The sequence below is a fragment of the Mustela nivalis genome, assembly GCF_964662115.1.
Source record: "Mustela nivalis genome assembly, chromosome: 5".
Taxonomy (NCBI): Eukaryota; Metazoa; Chordata; class Mammalia; order Carnivora; family Mustelidae; genus Mustela; species Mustela nivalis.
The window spans coordinates 101,485,044-101,509,266 of NC_139024.1; the positions used below are offsets into that span (position 1 = coordinate 101,485,044).

General features: G+C 36.1%; 1 protein-coding gene across 16 annotated transcripts in view; it reads right to left on the minus strand.

Moving 5' to 3' along the window:
* The window catches only part of DST (dystonin), a 469,472-nt gene that overhangs the window by 145,596 nt on the left and 299,653 nt on the right, over nucleotides 1-24,223 (minus strand). For 15 of the 16 annotated variants that reach the window (XM_082731256.1, XM_082731255.1, XM_082731253.1 and 12 more), the window contains 23 exons: nucleotides 22,494-22,589; nucleotides 22,266-22,393; nucleotides 18,464-18,557; nucleotides 17,997-18,151; nucleotides 16,031-16,496; nucleotides 15,817-15,945; nucleotides 15,583-15,660; nucleotides 15,310-15,471; nucleotides 15,116-15,220; nucleotides 12,955-13,050; nucleotides 12,024-12,149; nucleotides 11,030-11,182; nucleotides 10,688-10,842; nucleotides 10,341-10,467; nucleotides 9,676-9,859; nucleotides 8,633-8,790; nucleotides 7,733-7,911; nucleotides 7,080-7,218; nucleotides 6,075-6,268; nucleotides 4,871-5,033; nucleotides 4,090-4,173; nucleotides 2,785-2,892; nucleotides 2,035-2,133 (listed from right to left, as the gene is read on the minus strand). In XM_082731256.1, the coding sequence (XP_082587382.1) occupies nucleotides 2,035-2,133; nucleotides 2,785-2,892; nucleotides 4,090-4,173; nucleotides 4,871-5,033; nucleotides 6,075-6,268; nucleotides 7,080-7,218; nucleotides 7,733-7,911; nucleotides 8,633-8,790; nucleotides 9,676-9,859; nucleotides 10,341-10,467; nucleotides 10,688-10,842; nucleotides 11,030-11,182; nucleotides 12,024-12,149; nucleotides 12,955-13,050; nucleotides 15,116-15,220; nucleotides 15,310-15,471; nucleotides 15,583-15,660; nucleotides 15,817-15,945; nucleotides 16,031-16,496; nucleotides 17,997-18,151; nucleotides 18,464-18,557; nucleotides 22,266-22,393; nucleotides 22,494-22,589 (3,378 nt within the window). Of the gene's footprint in view, nucleotides 1-2,034; nucleotides 2,134-2,784; nucleotides 2,893-4,089; nucleotides 4,174-4,870; nucleotides 5,034-6,074; nucleotides 6,269-7,079; nucleotides 7,219-7,732; nucleotides 7,912-8,632; nucleotides 8,791-9,675; nucleotides 9,860-10,340; nucleotides 10,468-10,687; nucleotides 10,843-11,029; nucleotides 11,183-12,023; nucleotides 12,150-12,954; nucleotides 13,051-15,115; nucleotides 15,221-15,309; nucleotides 15,472-15,582; nucleotides 15,661-15,816; nucleotides 15,946-16,030; nucleotides 16,497-17,996; nucleotides 18,152-18,463; nucleotides 18,558-18,676; nucleotides 19,146-22,265; nucleotides 22,394-22,493; nucleotides 22,590-24,223 lie in introns of those variants that run through there. The other variant, XM_082731252.1, reaches the window with a different exon arrangement.

Here is a 24,223-nt window from a genome sequence, read left to right on the forward strand (position 1 = left end):
TTCTCAATTGTTTATCAAAACTCCCTTAAAACTTAGCTGTCACTAGGATGTCACTTTTTCTCTTTCATGCTGTGAGGTTAGAAAAATGAAAACTCTCTCAGGAAAAAATTTTTGTTATTGAACCCTCAGTACTTAATTACAGCCATTTTAGTGATTGTTAATCATCTCACATTGTCTAGGTAAGTCTGAATGTTTTAGCAAATACCACACAAATTACTAGAAGCAATTTAATCCAATTGCTGATTTTCTTTCTCTTAGATCTCAAATCTACTCATATAAAAATAACTTCCTCAAGGTTTCTCTAACTATTCCCCCAGAAAAACACCCTGTCCTTTGATCTCATCAATTAATTTTTGATGTACTTTTCTCTCATCACAGATTAGAAAATCTACCCATCTAACAGCCATTACAGATACTCTACTACCATTTCTGTAATTCGGTTTCCTCTTCTCAAATTAGTTTGTATCCCTCTTTGATTTTATGTTTATTATTAAAAATTCTGCTCTCAGACCAAGATTTCCAATACAAGTCTTTGCAGACTCAGTTTCAGGAATACCACTCTTGAGTCTGAAAACTGAGCTCTGTATTTTTATATGAGACATTCCATTAATATGATCTTTTAGTGGTGAATTTCCAATCAGTAATGTTTTCTTATATATTTTAAGTTATAGTCTCTGCATGGTCTTGTTTTGAGTTTCAATTCAGTATAAATCTTTTCAAAGGATGAAAAGCATAATTTTTATATATACCAGGCTTTTTGAAAAATCTCTTGGTTCCATCAACTTTAATATATTATCTCATCAGATAAACTAAGGGAAGTGGCTCATTTATGTGCAACCAGAGATACACTATAAGAGAGGGAAAGGACTTAGCTTATATTTAACTAAATAAACAATTGAAAATGCGTATTTTTAAATATAGAATTTAAAAGACCTACATAGCATTTTAAGTGGAATCATATCTCTCAAAAACTAAAAATATTTTTAAAAATTACAGATGCTCTTTTACAGGTGAAAGATGTATAGCAATTATTTGATCACAGATTCTGTGGTTCTCCTCTCTAAGCACAAAGGAATCTTGTTATAAAGACTTGCAATTAGCTTGGTTAGTGATTTCATTGCAGGAAACTGTTAATTCTGAACAGACTAAAATAGTGACTCAGGTAGAAAATAAGAAAGTTAACACCATTTAGATACCACTACTGCTTTAGTTCTCTTGTTATATGAAGTTACTCTAAGTATAATCATCTTCAGAAGTTCAAGAACAGTCTAATTTAAAATGGCTAATGCCCCACAACCTACTTATATTAGCATTCTGTCTACTATTTTTGTCTGTTCTGAGGTTAGGAATAGAAACAATTCAAGATAATAAAGCACAGTATAACCTCTTCAAAATTAAATACAACAGCCTTTTATGACAATATAGTTTTTATAAGTAACTATTTCTAAACTTATTTTTAAAATGTAGACTTAAAGCACAGAAATCCTCCAAATTATAATGGTACTTAAATGGTCTTTTACCATACAGCATACCTTTTGGGAAACAATAAAACAAAAAACTCCACAATTCTTAAAGTACTATCATTTTATACAAAACCCTGCCTCTTCTAAATTAATGGCTTTTATGTTTTAAATCCTTGAAAATGTAAATTACTTTAAAATGTATAAAACCAACGTGTTTAAGTAGTATTTCTGTAGTCATCTTAATAGTAGTAATTATACTATTCAAAAGAAGTATATTTCTCAAATATAGGAAAACTGAAAAAAAATCCTGCCAAACTGCCAACATTTCATGATTTAAATAGAGCCATTTCAGACATTAACTTTAATAATATCTGCATCTTAGAGTGAAAATAAACAAAGTTCTCCTGCTGGAGTGAATCAAAAACACACAGAAAAATCCTAGGCCTCTACTGTTTTTCACTGTAATTGCCTAATTAAATAATAACTCATCATCCATGTAAATTTGTCATGAAAACTTTTTTTGTTTTCCCAAACATATTGTAGTTCCTTTAAGTTAGTGGTTCATAGTTACCTCCTCCTCTTCCAGCCTCTTTAATGAATCACCAGCAAATTTAACATATTGTGTCATGAGGGTGACCAGAGCAGTGTATCGGGTCCTTAGGTCCATGAACTGCAAATAATGAAATAAACAATAAAAACATAATCTCCAGTGGCTCTAAATGAGTTTAATGAACATTGATTAATAACTGTAACATTAAATAGCCTTTGTGATGGTAAAATACACAATTGCCCAGTAATGGCAAATAGGTAGAAATGGGCTTATTACTTACTGCTGTACAAACCGTATCAAATAACAATCTCCTCTAAATTTAATTGACAAAGTACATTTGTTATTCTCTGCAGTTAATAATTAATCTTTTTTTTCCAGTGTTCCAAGATTCATTGTTTATGCACCACACCCAGTGCTCCATGCAATACGTGCCCTCCTTAATACCCACCACCAGGCTCACCCCCCACCCCCTTAATAATTAATCTTGAATAAAGCTCTTCCAAGGATTTTTTTACAACCCTCAATAAAATGCACTCTTTAGGTAAGGGTTTCTTTTTGGAAACAAGGAAGAAAGTTCTGGAAATGGACAGCAGTCAGGTTTGCACAACAATGTAAAGTCACCAAGTGCCATTGAACTGCACACTTAAACATGGTTAAAATGATACAATTCCTATTATGTGTACTCTACCACTTACAAATATATAAATATAATATTTTAGGTATTGTTCCTCTCTTCTATATCCCCTCTCTTCTTCCCTGCACTTTAACTACCTCTTGAATAATGAGATCTGCTGAGCTCTGCATTCTTCGGCGTTTCACTGGAGATTTCTGCTGTGAATCTACCATGGCCCGGTAGGTCATTGTTTGTAACTCATAGTCCTGTATAACAGAGTAGGTGAGATTAAATTAATTAAAGTAAAGCATTAATGCTTCATTCTACAGTGGCTTGATGTACAGAAACTGAACCTGATTTCACTAAGTAACTTTTTTTTTCCTTAAAGATTTTATTTATTTATTTGTCAGATAGAGAGCGAGCGAGCAAGCACAAGCAGGCAGGTGGCACCAGGGAGAGAGAGAGAGAGAGAGAGAGAGAGAGGCAGGCTCCCTGCTGAGCAAGGAGCCCCATGCTCCTTGCTGTGACTCCCAGGTGTCACTGATTAACTTTTCTTTTCGATTCATCTTTTAAAAAATTTTAGATACTGTGTTTTGGCAGTTCTAGAATTTCCAGTTGGTGTTTTTTAATTGAAATATAATTAATATACAGTGTTATTTTAGTTATAGGTGTACAACATAATGATTCAATAATTTGATACATTTTTCAGTGTGCTCATCAAGGTAAGTGTACTCTTAATCCCCTTTATCTATTTCATGCATCCCCTCCCCACCTCCCCTCTGGCAGCCACCAGTTTATTCTTTATGTGTTTTTTTATTTTAATTTTTTTCTCAGTGTTCCAAAATTCATTGTCACTAAGTAACTTTTAAAAATTACTACAAAACTACATTCTTAGGAAACTATCTAATCCTGGGATGTTTCCAATGTGGCAATAAAAATCAGAAACATCTAGGGTGGTCAGAAAAGTTTCCTAATTCTCTTTAGAAGCTCATGGAAACATTTAGTTACAATATGCTAGTTATATTCAGCCTCCCTTTCACCAGGCTAAGCAATGGAACTTCAGATCTGGATGGCTAAGGCCCAACCAAGGGCCAACAGCTTTAGACATGTGAATGGTCTCCTAAGAAAGTCAAGTTCTTCCAGGGACTACTCTAGCGATGCTAAAGGAGAGAGAGAGAGATAAGTGGTAAGAAACCAATTTCAGAGCTACACATCTCTTCTAACGTGTGTGTGTGCAGCTGTGCACGTCTGTGATGGAGAGAAGATGAATGAAGCAGAGGCTGACGTGTGACTCACATGTCACAGAGAATTAGGAGATAAGTGTCACAGGGCTCCCAGGAAGATTCTCTGTTTTCACTGTTTCACAGAGTCAAATGACTTGCAGAAACTTCCTGTTTTCTAAGTATATTGTCGAATCACATATCTAAATAGTAAATTTGATGGAAGTAACTGAATCTTCTTACCTTCACTGTAGTTGAATACTGTTCTGCATATTTTTGACACTCATCCATTTTGCTCTGTTTCATTTCTATTTCGGACACCAGCATCTATAAACACATAAAGTTTAGAAGAAAAAGAACAAGGGAACTCTATGCTTTTTAGCCACTTAAGGTGCTCAGGAACTAAGAAATAGCCATGCCCTTTAACAGTAAAGCTCCTTAGCCTTTTGCACTTAATATGTAATAAGGCAAATGACAAAATTCTGAATTAAGCCACATAAGTGACCCACCCTCAGGTGGCTTCCAACACAGAAATTACTAAACTCCACAGGAATTAATCAAAAGTAGATTTGAAGGCTTTGGCCCCCACCCACTCCTGATCAAAGCAAAACTAGACACTACTGTCTCGTTAGGATGGAATAAAAATCTCAAAGAATTCAATTCTTTGTCAAATGTGACTGTCCAATTTTTTACCACTACTGTTTTTATTTATTTGGGATCCCGCAAAACTATTGTGGCCATCAAAGTACTAAAATGATTTCCATATCTATGATTAAATGACCATTCGAAATTTGAACACTGTCCCAACATGCTATTTTCTTATTTCTTATACTTTCAAAACTGACTTTCAAGAAATCGAAGTATGTGATGAATTTGAATTACAGGATTTTAATACTTATGATTTACTCTTTACCTTCTTCTAAATAGTTGGCGGACTTTTTCTTTTAATGAGGTGAAGGCAGATAAGGATGATGACTGACCACATGCAGACAAAACCTGGATATAAGAAACTGTTTTTACTTACCTTCTGTTGATTCAACTGTGTGGCTAGAGTTTTACTATTTTCAGGCTGGTTTTCCTGAATCTTCCTTTGGGTAGTTTCAACTTGCTGAATCCAATCATCTAAAGGATGGTAAGTATCTCTGTAGTACTTCAGTGATTTGCCAATGCCTTCTAAGTCCCGTAACCTTAGAGAATAAAAACAAGAGAGTCACAGTTTCCAACAGTACCCATTAAGAGGAAAGACGAGATGACTGTACTGCAAGGCACTCACTGTAACAACAGGGATAAGTGAAAGAATTCTAGGCTTAAGCTCCCTGAGGCCCAAGGGCACTCCATACTGGCTGAAGTTGCATATAAATACTCTGCTCCTGGATTTGTGCAATTTAGTGATACTGATTATTCCAGGTCCAAGCCTAACAGACTAGCTAAACATCAGGAAAATTGGAAATTTGACCGTAATTATGATCTATCAGCATGCCTTAAATACCCAAAGCTTGTATCAAATGGCAATTCACTTTTGAAATAATGACAACGTAATTCAACAGAGGGTCCAATGCAGACTCAGAGAGTACTTCCTGGAACTGTGATTAAATGAAAATATCTGTTTCTGTAATTTTAAAACCTCTACATTAAATCTACATAACGTGTACTTGATAGAGATTTAATAACATATATTTGAACATAATTTTACTTCCTAAGAATGGCACTATATTAGAAAAGCACTTTATTTGCATTAAAATAAACATTAAAATGAATAAGATGAGCACAAAAAATCCCGTTTCCTTTTGCTTTTCTATTTGGGTCACTGGATGAATGATTTCAACCCTCTTGTATCCTCAATTAAAATGAACATCAGGTCATTTCAATTGTTTCACACTTCTTAGGTCTAGTACAGATTGCTCTAAACAGCCCTGTGAAACACATGATCCATGCGCTTACTAAATCTAGGTTAGTTAAATATTTTAAGTTGGTTACAATTTTCCTCAGAAAAGGCAAATAGACTTACTATACAAATGTCAGACTACATCAACAGTTTGAACAATACAGAGTTGAAAAATAATTATTTTAAAATTTACTGTTTTGCTATATAAGGTAAATAAATAAATATATATATATATACTGTATATGGGAGTTTTTATAAAACCTAGTAAGTTTAGATTTTACCTAGAATACAAGGATAAACATTAACAACTCTCTGCTGAAACTGAACAAAAAAAGATACTAACCTGTTGTCAATCTGAACATGAATATTTTGCCACCTTTCAACTAATTGATCTGCTTTTTCTTTGTGCCAGTCAAAATCAAGGTCCCGTTCTTTATATGTTTTAAACATCTCATCACTGATGGCTTTAGCTTTCTGCAACTCATCCTCTAATGCATGGAATACCTCTCTCTTTTCATCTACTTCAGATCTCCATTGCTAAAATACATTAATTGGTGAATGTTATAAAATGCATCAACCACTCACTATGTAAACACATATTTACATTTATTTACCTGATTTTACAATTTATTTACAAATAACTGATATAAAATCAGATAAAGGAAAGACTATCTTTCATATACGAAAACAATATATTGGGCTAAACCATATGAAACTGTCAACTTTTGACTGCACTTTGATCTTAAAAAAACAATTTTATAAAGTTGAGCCTAATAGAATTTTCATATCAATAAAACAAAATATATTCATGAGCAAGTTTGCTACCTCAGTAAGTCTTTTTAATTGCCTATTTCTTAAACATCTACTAATCCCATTGTTTGAAAATGAATACATGCATTAAAAATCAATGAGATAATTTCTCAACTTTGCAATAATTCCATACTTAATGCTTTATATGTAGAAATGTTAATACAGATGAGTACAACTACCAGACTTTTTCCTTTCCTGAATTAACTCCACTACTTACTTCCTTGATGTCTTAAAATAACCACCTCATTCAGTGAGAGAATCCATTAAAAGAAACTTTCAGTTTCAGCTCCTTTTGCTGACATGAAATGATTATAAAAAGCTACTATCTACAAAGAGATGCAGATTTCAAATGAGGAGAACTCTCCGAAAAATGACTTATTTACACTAAGCTATGGCTACATAGAGATATGAAATGAAACGGATATAAATGTATTCAAATTAAGATATTTGCTAGTTCATGTCTAAAGATCTAGGTGTTAGAGAAATACTTCTAGACTATGATCTGAGCAAATGCTGCCGCTGTAAGGGAGGGACATACCTTTAAAGTACTTATCAGATTCTCGATATTATTCTTATCGGCTATAACTGCTTCTTCTTCACACAGTTTAGTTTCATAGAGTTTTACAAGGGCTTCTGCTGCCTGAGTGTTTTTTAACACCAAATTAACAGTTTTCAGTCTAAAAAAGAGAATGCAACAATAGCTTCCTATTAATTTAACTGTTTATCTTCCAGTAATACAGTCCTGACGCACATCACTAAGCATGATATAGCCCTTTCTTGGTTTGGAACACAGACACATTTACTCCCAGATTAACATTCAGCTAAGTCTCTTCTTAATGGAGGGCGAGTGCTCTAATCCACACCCTGCCCAGCAGATTCTGCAAGAGATTCAGGGTACGGTGGTCTTCTTTCAACCCTTTTTTAGACCAATCCACCAGGCTACAACAGCTGAGGGACTGACACCATAGGCAAAATGTGGGAAGATCATACATATGCCCTAATCTCTGACACCCATTTCCTTTCAACATGAAGCATAATAACTCCATGGAAATAATATTATTAATACAAAAAAGGGAAAAACACGTTCATTTTTATGAATGTTTTTAAATGAACAGCATATCTATATTTATATGTACATATGAATATGACAGTTGCATGAAGCAAATTTATACTACGACAGAGGTAGCATACTTCTCTATGTAAGTAGAAGACATAGAATAGACTTGGTTCATGTTCTGAATGACCACACCGAGCTCAGATCGTAAGGTGGGAACTGATGCAGAGGTTGCAGCTTGACTGAAAAATTCTTCACATTTATTTGTGATTGTTCCCAAATCATCTTTAAGTCGCTCCAATTCTTTCTTTAGTTTCTATAACGTAAAGAATAAATATAGGTATTAGTCTATAGTTCCAGATGGGGTATCCTTCTTAAAACAGTTTTAAAAAACCAATCTATATTATAATTGCTGACTTAAAAAGCTATATATTCTTTACTTTCTGTTTATCAAGAAGCTAAGCCATAGCATTCCAGTTTTATAATCAGTAATACTTTTACTGCCCATGTCCTCGGGCACAAACATGTAACTTAATGCTTCTGCATTCAGTAGATGATCAACAAACATACCCGCTTTCACTGTGAGAAACCTCAAGAGTCTCCATCACAGTGGGTGAAAGGGTGCACGTTTCTGCGTTTACTTGAGTAAAAGGCAGAACTGAATTAGGTATGTATTGAATTATGTATGTATTTCATATAAGGTATACCTTATACCTTATGTGCAATATAAGGTATACCTTATATGCAAAATTGCAATATAAGGTAAGGTATACCTTACCTTATATAGCAATTTTGTATGTATTATGTATGTATTATGAATGTATGAATTATGTATGTATTTATTGCTTATCATGAACTACATGTAGTTCATGTAGCTCATGTAGTTCATGATAAGCAATAAATACATAACCAGAACTCACAAAGGGACCACTAGGCAAAGCTGAGCACATGAGAAGTCACTGGAGTTAACAATGAAGGTCACTGAGACAGTCATTTATCTTCAATTAATTCTGTCCCAACCCATTTACAAATCTCACCTCCTGCTCCGTGATTCTGAACACGCTTTCATGCAAATCATCTCTTTCCAGTGGAGTGCGGATCTGTCTAATCAACCGATCTTCACAACTCTCTAACCGAAGTCTAATGTTTCGAACCTCAGAGATGTAGAGATTATACACGGATTCCTCTTGCTCCTCTGTCAAAGTAAATAGAATGTTGAGAAAACACTATGTTTTCTGTCTTCTGGATGTTGTTCTGGACAAACTAAGGTTACCTGTCATCACCACAATCCCATGCTAAGGACATGAAACTTAATAAAGTTGACCTTACAATTTATGAACATTTAATAAAACTTCCCTAATACTATTCTAAGTGTCAATTTCTGATTTATGATGTCCAAGGAGAGTAATATATTATGCTGTTATATGTTCACAAAAATTTGAATTACATTAGCTGCAGATTAATCTTTAAAATTTAAAAAAATGCTTAGAAATGAAATGTAAAGAATTTGTTAATATTTAAGAGTTTTTTAAATAGATTACTAATAAAATTTTTATTTCTGAATAATATCAAAGGAGTCCAGAATAAACTATATTTAACAAAAGTTAACTAGACAAAATCTTCTCCTTTAACTTAACCTCTGTAAAAAATCCAGGTTTGGTCATGGGAAATCTCTGTACCTTCCTCTCAATTTTGCTGTGAATCTCAAACTGCTCTAAAAAATCAAGTGTTTAAAAAAAAAAAACCACCCAGGTTTGGTACATGGAAAAATAACTGAATCTTTTCAAAAACTAAAGGATTATTCTGAACATTACATTGCAAAACAGTAATATTAAAAAGGAGATGTGTTGAGAATTCACAGCTTGTCACATAATATTTAGTTGGCATCTTTTTATTAATTGATCATTTAGAAATAAACGAACCCCTCCTTGCAGCTTCCTACCTCACAAGTGCTTCTAATGTTCCAGCACCCATCATAGGCGGATAACATAACACACCAAAGACTGATTCTCACTGAGCAGAAAAGAACCTAGACTAAACATCTATGGGGGAAAAAAACACAAGGATTCTCATGCTTTACCTCTTTCTGCTGATTTAAGAAGTTCCTGATAATACTGTTTACATACATTAACTTCCTTCTCCAGTTGTGTTATATCTGAGCCCGAAAATATTTGAGATTCCTGGCTATCTTCCAGGAAATCTTCAAAACGAGATTGTAGGTTACTGAGTACTTGCTGATGTTCACCAGGTAACATCGTCTTTATCTAAAGAAGATCAAGGATCCATGTAAGCAAGTGATCATAGTACTAAGAACTAAATGTAAATGGGAAAGATCCTAAGTTAGAGTCTTCTGGTGTATGTTAGTTCGTATTAGTAGTCATATATAGAAGAACGATTTGAAATTATTTTTATTAACAATTTCAAGTTTTAATAGATAAGGAAAAATGAGACTATAAAACACTAAAAAATGAAATCAAACTATATCCATCCCTGTAAGTCCAAACACTACATCCTATCTCCCTACCAAAATGTAATAAGCACTGAATTAAATATGGGATATCCAGATTTCCCCCATTTTTGGAAAGTGCCTTATATATGGCAGGTATATAACAAATATTTATTAAATGGATAAATATTAGCATGGATCTGCTGGACTCCATCCTATTCTGGAACAAATACAAACTGCACCCACAGAGTGCCCCACATTCTTGGACAGATTAGGCTGATGTGTTAATTCATACTTACTGAGGCCACATTGCTAGCTCGAATTCTGTCAATTTCATTGATGAGATAATGCCAGGACACTACACTCTTCATGTTTATGTGAGACTCGTGCCAAAGAGTCAGGACACTCTGATACTGTTGCTCAATTCTGAAATACATGAAAAAAGCAAACAAACCAAACACTTGATTAAGCCTTTTCACTCCCTCTGAAAACATGCTATAATTTTTCTTCCTGTTTGTAAACTACTCCAAGTTTACTAGTTCCAGATCCTTCTGATCCTATGGGCCTTGACAAAGTACTGATTGTTTCTTTAACCTTCAGCAAGCCTCCAAACTCAGCTGTATGTGTTTAGCAAATGCATACAAACCTGTTGGCAAAGTCAACGGCTTCTTTGTTTGGTGGAGGAACTGTGAAGCACACAGACGGGACCATAGCCTCATTCCCAGTAGGGCTAATGACCTTCCATTTAGCACGATGAGAGTTGTTGGCCAAAACACACTCATCGTCTTTGTAAATGGTTATCTGGTTTTAAATGGAGAAAAGAATAACCAAATGAGATCACTGTTGACAAACCCTTTACCGTACCCAATCTTGGGATTTTGTTTTGTTTTGTTTTTTTGAAGTAGAAAACTTTACCACTGGTCAGCAATAGGACTTCATTTTTAAAAAGCTAAGAATAATGACAGAAACTGGTTTATTTCTAGAATACCTCAATTTGTCTGTAGTCACAGATAGCTTTGATCGGAATAGAAGTTTTGAGTGGACAGTCGGGATTCCTTGGCTTCAGCTGAATTATTGTTTTTGCTCTCCCCATCAGGCTTGCTACTGTGCTTTTATACTGCAAAAGTTCTTCTTTCTCTTCCTAAGAAATAAAAAAGACAGATTTTATTTTATTTTTTTTTAAGATTTTATTTATTTTATTTGACAGACAGAGATCACAGGTAGGCAGAGAGGCAGGCAGAGAGAGAGAGAGAGAGAGGAGGAAGCAGGCTCCCCGCTGAGCAGAGAGCCCGATGCAGGACTGGATCCCAGGACCTTGAGATCATGACCTGAGCCGAAGGCAGCGGCTTAACCCACTGAGCCACTCAGGTGCCCCTAAAAAAGGCAGATTTTAAAAAGTAAAAGATTTCTCTCTTCTTTTAGGGATTAACACAAATAAAATTTCATCATAAAATTCTTCCCTGACAACCTAGCTGGTCTATACATTCAATTCCCCTCCTCCCTCTCTTGGATTTTTTTTCCCTTGTTCTGTTTGGATGGTTTTTTCCCTCACTAACATTTATCACTATATTACATATTTCACTAATTTATATTTATGGTCTGCTCCCCCTTTAGCATTTAAGCACCAGGAAGGTAGGGATTCTTGTCTGTCTTCCTCACTGCTCTACTTCCGGTACTTAAAACAGTGTCTAGGATATAAAAGCGCTTACAATTATTTGTGAAGTGAATGACTAAACTCAGACACACACACACACACACCCCACTGTCAAAATATTTAAAATATTGAGGCAATCACATAAAAAAAACACTTTTGTGGTACTTGGTACCAAAAAAATACTAAAACTGCTTTTTTGATTGAATGAGATGGAAATATCAGGAATACCCAAAAAACACAAAGTTCTGCACACATATAAGTATAAAGAAATACTAATCTAATCCTGTTATACACAGCTGATGAAATGCATGGGTTTCTGTACTAGTACCATTGACTCCTGAACAAGGTCTTCCAGCTTGTGAATGCTGCTTGATCGATCACAGCTGTACTTCCGCTGAATGGCGTCCTTTAGATTCCTTAAGTAATCAGAAGCTTCTTTGGCATCATTGAAAAACTGTAAGAAGAGGAAAACTGGCAGTTAGCGTATATCAAATGCCAGTAAAGCAGAGAGTTGTCCAGTTGGAGTACCAGAGTCCTGTGTACCCCTCATGAGAGAAAATAGAATAAAATCACAAGACCACGTAATAGTCACATCACTCCTTTACCTAAACAGCTCTTGAATCTGGGTGAGTATCAGTAAACACTAAGTATCTAAATTTTATATCTATATTGTGTTTTGGCCCTATAATATTTTGGGAGAAGTTCTATTTTACTTAAGGGTCCAAATAATTTTTAAGCAGTAGAGAAATTCCAACAATTTTTTAAAACTTCTAAAAATTAAAAAAAAAAAGAGCTCTCTCTAATGAAATATCTCTTTATAAAAGACATTTATAGGGGTGGCTGGGTAGTTCAGTGGGTTAAAGCTCTGCCGGCTCAAATCATGATCCCAGGGTCCTGGGATTGAGCCCTGCATCGGGCTTTCTGCTCAGCAGGCAGCCTGCTCCCTCCTCTCTCTCTGCTTGCCTCACTGCCTACTTGTGATCTCTGTCAAATAAATAAATAAACTCTTAAAAAAAAAAAAGACATTTATAAAATCAAGATTTTCTGACATTTTTAAAGGTTTTGAAAGGATTTCCCCCTGAAAAGATGGCTTCAATTGATCCTATAGTACCTATGTCCCATACATGCTACAAAGAAAAATACTTCAGTTTATTTCCCCCACACGTTACATACATGTCCTTAATAAACAGGAAGGCACTTTCTGTAAATAGACCAAAATCACAATACCATCAGCAGATGTTGTGATTCTGTTCGTATACCTCGAAATATGCAGTGTTCTCCTTTACATGCTGCTCCACACACTGGCACAGCTGTAAGATCCAGCTCCACTGCGTCTGCATGGCTGCTCGGTATGCCTTCAGGATGAAACACAGCCACTGTAACCAGCTGAAGAGTGATGACGTACATACACAGCAAAGCTTTTAAAGGCTTAAAAACCCTGCTATCTGAACAGATGATGAGATTATTCTAACAGTAAGATGTGAAAATTAGGGTAGCAAAGTGCCCCTTCTATGTAAGAGTTCTTACTTGCACAAAGCCAGTCCTAAAAATTTAAATATAAATTAAAAATAAAAATAAAAATGTAAAAATTCAGACCAAAATAAACGGTTCTGTAGTCTTCTCTTTGTTTTGTTTTTAAAACTAGAAATAAAACTAGAAATTCTTGAGGAGAGGAGGGGTAACTGAGATGTCTTTTGCAAGGGGCAGGTCTGGGGACAGTGGAGAAGACAGGATGCAATTCCTTATCACTGTAATTTTGGAATTGTAATTCTCATAGTACTAAGAATTTTTATTTAAAATATTTTTACTTGAATTTCTAATACAATGTAAATCTCTCACGAGAGCAAAATATAACAGAAAGAACATCTACTTCCTAAAGAAAACATAAGACACGCTTTTATATTTAAGATGCAATTCACGGACTTCCAGAAGAGGGAGCTCTAGATGCTTTAATGACTATCTTAAGTAAGCCTGTCATTCTTCCCCTTTTGGAAAATCTCATTCATGTGGAGCTACGTTCAAGCAGGCTTTTGGAATGGAATATACAATGCAGCACTGGAAACCTGGCAACATATCACAGCCATATTACCTTGGCCTCAAATTAAGCTACTTCCAGCAAATTGGCTATAAAAGACATATCATTGTGTGTTGTTAGATTATTAGTTTCTTTTTTCATATAACATATGAAATAGTGTAGATAATTAACTAAATATTATCTACGTACCCACAAGACACTGAATAGGGCAATGGAATAGTAAAGATGACTCAGGCTTAATTTTATTCCTTAAGAAACTTTTAGTTAATTAGATTAACATCTCTACATAAAAGTAATCAGGTTCACATTCACATTACCCAGTCCCATTAAAATACTTAGCCTATAATCATATTCCCTAATAGTTTTCATCTCCACCTTGAAGAAGACTCTATTTTTAGTTTCTCATCATACAAAAGTATATACACCCTTCAGTATTCTAATTTGCTTTCCCTACTGTTCCCCCTACTCTTCTGTCTTTAACTTCCTATATGGCATTTCATGGGCATGCAAGATTGTGGCTATATATGAAGAAGGTCAAATATAACATTCCCAAAACTTTCTGTGGAGGTCTAGAATTTCAGTCATCTTTTGTACTATGGCAGTGAACAAAGACTATCAGATGCCTCTGCTTGAAGCAGCTCATATTGTAAGCACAGCCCCATTTGTTCCCTCTGGCAATCTACCATGAGTTTAACATTCCTCTCGCTCCTATATAACCCCCTCTACATTTAGAAAGTCACTCACTCTACCTAGTATATAATAGGACTAAAAATTAAATAGACCACCACTACCACATGGGAGACTTGGTAAATCTCACTCCAGTTCTCCACTTCTGGATTTGAAATGTGTCCGCTACGCCATAAGGCTTTGCCAGGTTGTTGTTTCAATATACCTCACAAAACCAGCCATGAATAAAATTATTAAGTAATAATAACAAATATTTCCTGGGAACAAGTGTACCAAGAATTGTACTAAGTAAGAGTACACTATTTGTCCCGTTCTTCACACACAGCTCTATGGGTTAGAAGGACTGCCCCATTTTGGACAGGTGAGGGAGGCAAGAAGGATACATCAGTTGCACAATATCACAGTGAGGAATAAAATAAAGTTTTTTTAAGTCAAGAGCCTTCATATTTACTGTAATAGATCTCTTTAGCCATGGGAGTTAGCAAAGGTACCTTTAATGGAAGAGATTTGTGGGTGACACACTTAGAGAAAGCGATAGTTAAAGGCAAGAATCATGATGATTTGTCAGAAACGTGATTTTTGAGCCATGCTGTAATAAAAGTTTGTTTGTATTTTTCAATTTATCAGCAATAAAAGAATCTGAAGAGTAATCATCAAATGTCAATATTCAACCATGACTATTATACTTTCTGACTTACCTCAATCGTCAGTCGGGCTGGGTGATTTTCCAAAAGTAGCTGCTCTGCAATCTCCTGAACTGATTTAATATTTTCTTCCTTTTGATCCAATTCTCTCATTAATTCCTAATGTAAGAAAGAATGAAGAAGCAAGGTTAGAAAAAAGACCTAAACCTGAGATACAACTTTCATTCAATGACAAAGACGATACTTACAGCGTGGTAATCTTTTTTCCGAGCTATGTTGGTATTTCTTTCGCTCCAGTCATAAGCAACTTCCTCTTCTTCTTTTTCATTCAGCCAAATAAGTTCATTAGTTGCACGAGTTACAAAATTATGGAGTGTATCAAGGTGCCGTTCCTGATTCCGGGATGTATTCTTTGTAAGAAAATTATTGTAAGAATCATGTTTTAACCAAAAGGAGTTAAGGGTAATTCTTAGTAAAAGTAAAAAAATGAAGTTTAAAAAACAAAAAACAAAAAGCCTTACCAAGAGTTTTGCATACTGACTCTCTAATCGGTGTAACTTTTCAGCGTAAGTTAGTTTCAGAGGTGCCGTCATTTGAATCTATAATATGGGATAAAAAGACATCGAGTTTAGGGATCTCAAGGAATTCTGACTTATACTCACTGCATCTATTATTTTGTCACAGGATCTTTATTTAAAAAGAGCAAAACAACAGCAAGCTAAAATGAAATATATACAGATTTTAAATTCATATACCTCACTGATTTTAGCTTCTTTAAGGCTAGATTCAAATTCTTCAATAGCTCGGTGAACATTTTTATGATTTTCTAAATGGCTTTCAACACTTGGCAAATCCGATCCCCACTCAGTGCGGTCCAGCTGCACCTTTAAACAGAAAGATGCTAGAGTTAGAAAACAAACTGGCAGCAGTAAAGACTGAAGCTTTCAGGTAGAATAAACATTCTTTTACCTGCATCTCATCAACCCAATTCAAAAGATCCTGAACAAATTTCATGTTGACTTCCTCTTCTGTTAAATTCTGATCCAGCAAAGATGACTTTAGAAGGGGCTTTCGGATCTGCATCAACTTCAGAGTTTGCAATGAATTGGATTCTACTCCTGAACTGAAACTTGGAACTAATCCCCCTGATGGGAAACCAGGTGTATAAGCCGGAGTGACAGATGGAGTCAGGCGGGAAGTCAGACCTGATGACAGGCCTGATGTCACACTAGAAGGGGTCAGGGAGGGTGTTAAACCCTGGGTCAGCCCTGAGTTCAGACTGGGGTTTAAGGTCTGTGCAAATCCTGAGTTTAAACTTTGAGTAATTCCTGATATCATGAGTTTCGTCTGTTCCATTGTCAGCATGCGTCCTTTGCTGTACACGGAGGAACATTCATTCCTTAAGGCCATAATTTCATCACGCAGTTTTGCCACCCTGAAAAGAAAAATCAAAAGGGATAAACTATAATAAAAAATGCAATTTCACAAAGAGTGAACACTAATGCCAACTATGGACGTTAGTTAGTTAATAGTAATGTACCAATATTGACTCAATTTTTTTTTTTTAAAGATTTTGACAGACAGAGATCAGAAGCAGGCAGAGAGGGGTGCCTGGGTGGCTCAGTGGGTTAAAGCCTCTTCCTTCGGCTCAGGTCATGATCCCAGGGTCCTGGGATCAAGGCCCGCATCAGGCTCTCTGCTCAACAGGGAGCCTGCTTCCTCCTCTCTCTCTGCCTGCCTCTCTGCTTATTTGTGATCTCTGTCAAATAAATACATAAAACATTAAAAAAAATAAAAAGTAGGCAGAGAGGCAGACAGAGAAAGAGAGAGAGAGAGGAGGTAGCAGGCTCCCTGCAGGGAACCCAATGTGGGGCTTGATCCCAGGACCCTAGGATCATGACCTGAGCCAAAAGTAGAGGCTTTAACCCACAGAGCCACCCAGGCACCCCAATATTGGCTCAATTTTTAACAAATGGATCACACTAATGCAAGATGGTTGATAATTGGGGAGGGAGGTAAAAAGGGGCATATGGGAAACCCGTATTTTCCTATCAATTTTTCTGTAAACCTGAACTATTCAAAAAAACAGTCTACTAAAAAAAAATCACTATAATCATATTAATAAAATTTTGCATCACAATTTTTTTCACTGAACTTTGTGCTGTAAGCACTTTCCATATTATCACAAAGTCTTTATAACTATCACTTATAATGTACATAATTATTATACTATAATGAACATAATTAATATACTTTATAACTATCATTTATAATGAACATAATTACTACACAATTCTATTGCTTGACATGTAGGATATTTCCAAATTCTGTTATTATAAAATATCTCTGACATGGACAAACCTTTTTTTCTATATTTATTCATATGTTTACTATATTTAAAATTATTATAAATTCCTAAATGTGAAATTACTAGACCAAAGCATCATTTAGAATTTTTGCTTTATATATACCTGATATATATATTTATAATATATATAGTCTACAACCTGAGAAGGTTCCATTTCTACTTTCAAACCCACTTCTCTAAGATAGAGAATTTCATACATACAATTTGTTCCAACATTTTGTTATAAACATTTTCAGAATAGGATAAACAGAAAACTTAAAAGTTGAGTTATAAAGGATACTTTCTTCATATTTTCCCTTTTTCAAATGTCATAACAAATATTTTAACATGAAGTATGTTAGTTACTAGTGTTCAATATTGTATGTACAATAAAATATTGTTCCTATTACTTTTGAAGAATACCTAATTAACATATCAAAATATATCAGAATTAAGGTGACACACATTTTCAACTAAAAAGAGCCTAAGAAATATATTTCATAAAACTGCCACAGTCTACATTCCCATTGCAAGTGTCCATGAAGCAATTCCACAGAAGGATAGAGCACGAATAAGCAGGAATCTTACCTCTGTACCAACTGATCTGCCTGGTAGTATTTTCCATCAATGAGAATCTGTACATCAATTACATGCTGGCGTAAAAGGTTCTCACATTCAAGTATATACCCGGCAATTTCTGCTTCATTCTGAAACTGCACCCCTGATTCTAATCTTTTAGAATCCTGTGTTTTAAAAGAACTCGACATTAATTCCATGAAACAAGTTTCAAAAGAAGCCTCAAATATAAAACTCAAAATACTGTAATGAAAAAACTACTTGGGTCCTTTCTGTTTTCCCTTTTGGTTCAAAAATAGGTTTTCTCTTTGCACACCGTTCCGCAAGAGAGCAAACAGTGATTGCAATCTTTAAAAACCTTCAAGTTTCAGCAGAAGACAATAGAAAGAATCGACCACCAAAAGGCACACAGAAGTTTTAGTTCATCCAAAGGTACAACCCCTCCATCACAATCCCAATGGCTCCTAAAATTAACTTACAGACTGGAGAGCATTTCGGGCAAGTATCAGTTTGTCTTCACAGATGACACTGTCCCTTTGAACTCGGTTGGCAATCTGCTGCAACATTTCCAACCTAAAAGAAGAGACAGAATAAAGCAAAGTCTCTCCCTTTGAAGTCACAGAGTTTACCACCCCTGAAAAAAACGTCTCCCTGCCAAAAGACAAAACAATCCTACAATAAGGATTCGATACCTGTGTCCATTGAGGGACTCATTGCCGAAGGTAATGCAGGAGTTGATTAGTGTTGGACCACAATTAACCGAGAGAAAGTTTTCATTTGAATCCAGACTGGTCCGGGTGCTAGTAGTGTTACTAAACACGGAATCACTGCTTCGGTAGCTGTAACTACTACTGTGCATTTTTAGTCCTGAAATGATGTTCCTTCTCTGACCATTCCAAGCAGACGAAAAAGCAGGTCTGCTGAAAGCTCTACTTCTAACGGTGAAAAGCGGCAGCTAAATGTCACTGCCGTAACGGCTCCTTAAATATTCTCCAACCGGCATATTTAACACGCAGCAAATAATATGCTGATAACTATTCAAAAGAATCTTGCCGAAAGGCATGCGTTTGCTAGCTGAGGTTTGCCTTTTGTAGCCCACATTAAAACTCTACAAGTACGGACAAGGCAGGCTGATCAGGGCGTCACTGGAAAAGATTTGCCAAATATTTTCATCAAGAGTCATCCCATCACAGCCACCTAAAAAACAACTCAGATGCCTCCCTTGAAGCCCAGGTACAATTAGTAAAGGCTATTCAGGCAATACCAATCATCAGCTTAAAAACATAGCCTGACTTTTGTAAAGAGCCCGGTCTGTCCCAACTAACACAGGGTACTGGTACTCAGAAGCATCTATAAACAAATGAGTTTGATGTGAAAGAAAGGGCATTTCCATTTTTTTTTTAAAGATTTTTATTTATTTATTTGAGAGAGAGACAGTGAGAGAGAGCATGAGAGGCGGGAAGGTCAGAGGGAGAAGTAGACTTCCCATGGAGCTGGGAGCCTGATGCAGGACTCGATCCTGGGACTCCGGGACTGTGACCTGAGCCAAAGGTGGTTGCTTAACCAACTGAGCCACCCAGGCGCCCCGGGCATTTCCATTTTAACTGCCATGTCATTTATCAGGTTAAGTTAACTGGAAAAGTGACCTTTCTTTGTATGATATGTTCTCAGGAATGTTACCGCTAATCTTTTTTTTTTTTTTTTAAGATTTTTTATTTATTTATTTGACAGACAGAGATCACAAGTAGGCAGAGAAGCAGGCAGAGAGAGGGGAAGAGAAGCAGGCTCCCCACTGAGCAGAGAGCCTGACGTGGGCCTCGATCCCAAGACCCTGGGATCATGACCTGAGCCAAAGGCAGAGGCTTTAACCCACTGAGCCACCCAGGCGCCCTGTTACCTCTAATCTTACTATAGTCATTCTAATTTTTTTTTTTTTTTGGTAACAAGAGGAATTGCAGTTTATTAAAATTTCATCTCTGCTTAACTAGAATGTACTAATGATAGAATAGAGTTAGTTTCAGTCAGGGTTAGATAGTCCAGAAGGAAATCAAGGGTCCTCTGACTGGCAACATGAGAAGGACCAACAACGTCCTTGCAGTCACTTTACATTCTTAAAAGCCAACGTGTTAAGTAGACTATCAATGCAATGCTTGCAAATTCAACTTGTCTGTGCTTGTTTTTCCTTTCGATAGATTATTACCATGGCAAAAGAACATTGGTTCTTTCTCATTTATCTTTTACACATTCCCATGCCACATAGTTATTATTTGCAATTAATCGTTAATGCCAAAACACTTGTTGCATCAAGAAAAATGAAGGCCTTTATCCAACCAAGTTCGTAGAACATTTTTGTACTCCCAATACTACAAAGCCAAACTGTTGCTTCTCCACTCTAAAGGTGGGTATTTTTCTTTTTAGATAGCGAGAATGGGGAAATTTGGGAATATCGTGTTAGTAAATAGAGAAGTGTCAAATAATAACAGCAGGACTAGGATTTAGTAAGCAATTATTATGTGCCAGGAAATAAAGAAATCATTTTACATGTATGACCTCTTCTCATATTCAACTACCAAATGTGGTAGGTACAATTTTTCAGCCTGTTTATAAATGAGGAAACTGAGGTTTGGGGAGGTCAATGAACTTGCCTAAGAGTACATGACTAGCAAGTTGAGCTAAAAATCTTATTCAGGATTCACTAGCTCCTGGACCTTGAACTCTTGACCACTGCATTAAAATCCAGTTACTATTCTGACAACTAAAAATCTACTCCCTATCCTTTCTCAGACATACTTTTCCATTAATTCCGATAATTAGCTTACTGTATCATTTTAATTACCCAAAATTTTCTCCTCCATAAAAGGTCCATCCTAGGTATTTCAAGCTTATTCTGGATCTAGATCCAGTTATGGAGATAGAATCTTACACTGTAACAGGAATGTAATCAGTAATGTCATAAATAACTGACAAGTTAAGACTTGCTCTTGTATTTTCAATGCATTATTTCCTATTTCAACAGTGTGGAAAGTCATGTGTAGAACACAAAGAACATGAGTGTACTAAGTGCCTCTCTGAGTCCCAGGCAGTGCACTGAACACTGGCAACACGAAAGACAGCAAAAACAAGTCTATCTCCACATTCTCAGAACTCATAACTGTGAACAGGCAGCCCTTAACTAAATGATCACAGAAATAAATCATAATCACAATTGAGATATGAAAGAACAATACATGTAAATAGGACAAGTAAAAAAAAAAAGAACAATACATGTAAACGTAAATAGGAGAGTTAGAGCCAAGACATCTGAATGAGCCTGGGAGATCACAGGAAGTTTCTTGGCGAAGTAACACTGGAGCTGGGATATGAGATTGATCAGGAGTGAAGACAGACAGTGAGGATGAAGACTTCCCTGCCAAAGGAACAGATGGTGCAAAGATCCTGTGTATGGAGGAGGGCGGGACCTTGGCACATTGGGCTCTTGAGAGGCAGTCAGTGTGGCTACACCACTGAGAGCAAGGACGGTGTCAAGTGAGGCGGCGAAAGAGCCACACCTGACCGCACAGGCTTTCTATTGGGAGGCCCAGAAGCTCATGAGGAACAGAGACCACAGTTCCCTTCCCAAGTGCCAAAGTCAGGCTGTGAGGTAAGTACTATAATGGAGACAAATCCATTCAACAAATGTCTCCTCATGTCTAAGCAGTGCTTTCCCGGGCAACCGGGTATAGTGGGAGAGAGAATGATAAGAGTTAGTGATGATTTCATGCAATAAAGGCATCTGTAGAAGTGAGAATTTGAGCCAACATTTCCCGAGTGTTTTCTAGATGCCATTTCACTACCCTCTAAGGGGAGAAAGACTAGAGTCTTGTTCTCATTGTCCCAAGGAAAAAGGGTCGTAACAAAAATACAGCAAGAAACAAAATAAGTTAACTGCTAACTACATATCAGCTTCTGGATCCAGGCCCTATATTCTCAGTATGGGAAATTCTCACAAGTAATTTAGATTATTAGATGAGACTTCACACATCAACCCAGTCTATCAGGTCCCTAATTAAACATTATTTCAGTCATTACTCCTCAAACCTCTTGGAAGAGTTTCAGGATAAAAAAATGAAGAATCAGAAAGACTAAGTGACTTATCCAGCATCACACAGCCAAGGACATGAAAAATATAAATGATAGTCCTAGGTCTGCCTGGCTCCAAAACTGAAGTTCCTTCCAAGAGAACAAAAAGTCACCTCCCCACGCCCAACCTCATACCCACAGCAGAAAACACCTCCAGCCTACCTTTCTACTTCTGGGCGAAGGGCCTTCTCCCTCTCAAGCATGGCAATAATGAGTTTCCCCCACTCTTTCTCAATGTCATTTGGATGATAACCTTGCAGTAGTTTGATACGTCCAAATTCTATCCAAATCTTGAGAAAACAAAAAAAAAATTTTAAATGAAGAAAGGATATTAAAAAAATACTAAAAATAAAGATTGTGCCTGACAATACAACAGAAACTTCTGCTTACCTCTAATAACTTATATAGGCGTTTGATTTTTGATTTTTCTGTCTCCTTTGGTGGAATTTCTGTTTCTTTAAACTGTAAATACTGATTATAAAGTGCCTAAAATGAAAGGAAAAATATAAATGAAGGCCCAAACTTCAAAGACCTATTTTCATTACCGCATAACATTACCACTTCAAATGATATTTACCATGTCTTATGCATTCAGGGGAATTCCTTTGTAAAACTGACACTCAAGGACAATACCAATTCCCAGTTAATCAGTGACTAGCTTCAGTATGCAAGATTTGACAAGGGTGTAATTACTGACGTGAACCGTGAATCAACATATGCCATGAGGGGCTCTGGATAATAATAAACTGTGGCAGTGTTTAGCAGGGCTCTACTAAACATCTCTCTTCATACAAACAAGAAAACATAGACTTTAAAAGATGCTCTTTCCAAATGCTGCACTTTTAGCTTTTAGTTTTTGGAAAAATTATCGAATGCAATTCCTATAAAGGAAAAAGCTATTCTCTTTTGTATCATAGATCTATCCTTGAAAATAGAACTCTATCACACAGAATTCTCACCACATAGCTAAGCATTGGTTTCAATGTCCCACTAGCCAAGCTAAACAGATCTTTTAATAAACAAATACAGATGTTATTGGCTGCTGTTATTGTTATAGAAGTTTCAATCATATAATTAAATTATCTGGGTTTTTTTTTTTAAAGATTTATTTCTTTATTTATTTGACAGAGAGAAATCACAAGTAGACAGAGAGGCAGCCAGAGAGAGAGAGAGAGAGGGAAGCAGGCTCCCCGCCGAGCAGAGAGCCCGATGTGGGACTCGATCCCAGGACCCTGAGATCATGACCTGAGCCGAAGGCAGCGGCTTAATCCACTGAGCCACCCAGGCACCCCTAAATTATCTGGTTTATAGAAACTATTTGAAAATCTCCTAAATACAACTTATTATATTAAAAAGGACATTTGTAAAAATTATATAGATAAAACTTATCCACATTTAATAAGCATGCTCTAATTATTTCATTTTAATTCATGCTATTTAAAAAAAAAATTCCCCCCCCCAAAAAAATTCCCTGTCAAACCTCAGACAGCTACATTCATGAAGGATTCCCATCAATGTTTCATTGGCTAATGAAATTATTGGCATTTCCTGACATTTTCTTCCGTGTGTTATGTGCTATCCTAGGCACTAGCAAGTAATCTGTGTAGTCCTCAAAATTCTTCCAAATCCTTAAGAACCTGCATTCATCAGAAGCCAGTAAAAATTTACCCAAGTGTCTTGACAATAGGAATCCATCTGGAAGTAAGTTGAACTTGAAATCTAAAAATTGCTTTGAACTCAAAATGCAATGTTTCGGGAAGTCCATTAGAAAATAAGTTCATGATGCCATTATGTGCTACACACCATGCATGGTGGCTGGCGTGAGAGAAGGGGGAAATGTTTCTGGCCCTGGAAAGGTTTGCATCCACATAAGGGAGACATCACACAAACAACTTTAGAACACTTAAAAATCATCACAGCAACACATGCCAAGTCGCTTCGTGCCAAGGACCAACTCCCCATGGCAGTGTGAATAAAAACTGTCCCACAGATGCTTTGTACTGATGCGCGAACATAACGAATCTCTTCCACAGGACCCGCCCTGGATTATTACAGATTTTGCAATTCTAGTTTGATTTAAAAAAAAAAAAAAGCCTATGATTTAAGGAATTAGAATTTGT